The 2,301-nt window shown below is 38.7% G+C and overlaps 1 protein-coding gene across 1 annotated transcript in view; it reads left to right on the forward strand.

The window, feature by feature from the left end:
* PLCB4 (phospholipase C, beta 4) overlaps positions 1–2,301 on the forward strand; it is a 62,704-nt gene that overhangs the window by 52,415 nt on the left and 7,988 nt on the right. The window contains exon 20 of the mRNA XM_010190929.1: positions 1,259–1,360. Coding sequence (XP_010189231.1) covers positions 1,259–1,360 — 102 coding nt within the window. The remainder of the gene's footprint in view (positions 1–1,258; positions 1,361–2,301) is intronic.

The raw sequence follows: 2,301 nt of genomic DNA on the forward strand, positions 1-2,301 counted from the left end.
ACTGTTTTTTTTTAATAAAAATTTTAAACTGTGTAAATGTAAGTCATGGAACAAAGTTTCCTCATGCTACTCAATTATTAGTGTCTTTCAGAGATGAAAGAAAGCTAAAAAAATTCAGTGACAGCTTTCATTAAATTAAGCACTCTGTTATGTGCCACACTCCTCCTCTTCTGTGCATACAAACTACTTAGAATTTTGGGTTAATAAGTGCAATAATTGTTTACCACTCTACTTAAGATCACATCCAGAAAAAGAGTCTAAAGCGCTGCCTTGGCTTACACCGGATAACTTTTAGATGCTTATGCACTACTGGGGAGTTTACAATCTGTTATTCACTGCATAATTTCCATATATAATTCTTGTTTAAATAAGCACTTAAGATCAGGAGCTGCAAGTGCTGGAATGCTAAGCTGGCAGAAAGTAAGGGCCAGCCTTCAGGGACAACCTTTTTGGAGCTTGGCTGGCTCAACCAGAGTGATGGAAAGCCTTCTGCTCGCTCACAGTTCATAAGCCATTTCTGAAAATCAGTATCTGTGCTGTTACTCCCAACAAAGAATCACAGTCTCTTTTTAAAACTACAGGATATTTATTTGCTTATTTTCTGTTTTTTTTACAACACTGGCTGAAACACTGAAGAGGTTCTCTACCTCCTGACTCCAACCGCACCACTCAGGACATTACCCCTGGAAGGTGATTGTCACCTTCCTGTTAAAACTATCTTGTTTCACACAAGAGGCTGCAAGGTTCACAGGGCCAGAAGGTGAAACCAAACACAAATCTGATGATTTGTTCTAAACCATAGGGTGCTTTTTGGGCCCAAAGTAGAAGTCTTAAAAGGAAGTCTGTCAGCTCATAACACAACCAGCAAATATTATTACTATTCGTATTACAGTAATCTTCTGAGTGCAGGATTTGTAAGTCTATTAGGCAGTTTTAAGTGACAAACTGCATTTTCTAAATGGCTGATAGAAGCTCATATTCGGACAATTCATATACTAGGGAGAAAAGTATTTTATACCCTTTTATAACATTCAAAATATAAAAACTGAACTTTCAGATTATATTCTGTGGAACAAATGGAGGTTTCTCAATGCTTGCTCAAATTGTATAAAGTCTACCCAAAGGCAGTTTTCATGTGGTTTTTTTCTTTCTTCTTCCTTAATGCTTCAAGGACAAAATTAACCACAGTGTAGAGTAATATCAGGAAACCAACCTCAAAAATTGCATCTTAGGTGTTAATGAATTTGTTTTTGTCTAGGGAAAGCAAGGAAATGCGTGCCAACCAGGCTAAAATATCCATGGAGAACAGCAAAGCCATAAGCCAAGACAAATCTATCAAAAATAAAGCTGAAAGAGAGAGGTAAGTATCGGAGCTCCTTTCTTGAGAAGGGAAGAATGCTGTCAAAGACTGAGAGGTTAACTCATCTAATGATTGTGCTGAATACAGTTTTAGATTACCATTTTAGGAAAAATGTTGCTTTTCCTGTATTTATCTTTTTTAAAAAAATGTAATGCCCTGATCAGGGAAATAAAAAAGTTATTTATGCTCATCAGCTGTGACTGACTGGTGTAGGTCTAATCACACTATCAAACTGAAACACATCTGTAAGAGTTTTAATGATTGTACTTAAAGCGCATTATACTTTTTGTTGTTGCTTTTTAAATGAAATGAAGGCTGTACCAAAAAGGGAGTCTTGAGGTTTGGTTTTAGCTGAAGTTAGAGTAACTGGAGAGGCAGCATCACTAAAAACACGGGATGTGGTGCCAGTGAAAAGCTTTCTCCCTCATCTACTGATAACATGGAGGAGAGGTGGGCAGAAGGAAGGAGTGCTAGAAATGGTGATAATCAGCAGAGAGGGTGATGGAAGATAGGAGTGAAGAAGCAGAGAATGTACTCTACAACAGTACACATGTTGCTTCTCCACTCCAGAACTGAACTGCAGCTCTCTCTCGTTATATGCTGGCTTTGGAGACCAGGCTCAGCAAACCAAAGGCACTGCTGCGCTTGCAAAAGTGGGTTATTCACAGCGTGTTTCGGGATGACACCCTTAATTGACTTGAGAGACTAGAGAGACAATTGCCAGTACCAGCTACTGAGACTCTGGGGAGAATCGATCTGCATTATAGCTATTTTAAGTTTCTTCTATTTATCCTAAAAGTTTCCAAATAAATAGATAAAAGCAGTGTACATGATGATGTCTCATAAGCCTTCAGGGTTTCCCCTTCACTTTGAGCTTGCCATCTGGCTCCTTCCTTGGCACCAGGCTATTTCGGTCAAAAGGCTTGAACTTGGTCCTGCTG

This window comes from Mesitornis unicolor, unplaced genomic scaffold (genome assembly GCF_000695765.1).
Source record: "Mesitornis unicolor isolate BGI_N332 unplaced genomic scaffold, ASM69576v1 scaffold16678, whole genome shotgun sequence".
NCBI lineage: Eukaryota > Metazoa > Chordata > Aves > Mesitornithiformes > Mesitornithidae > Mesitornis > Mesitornis unicolor.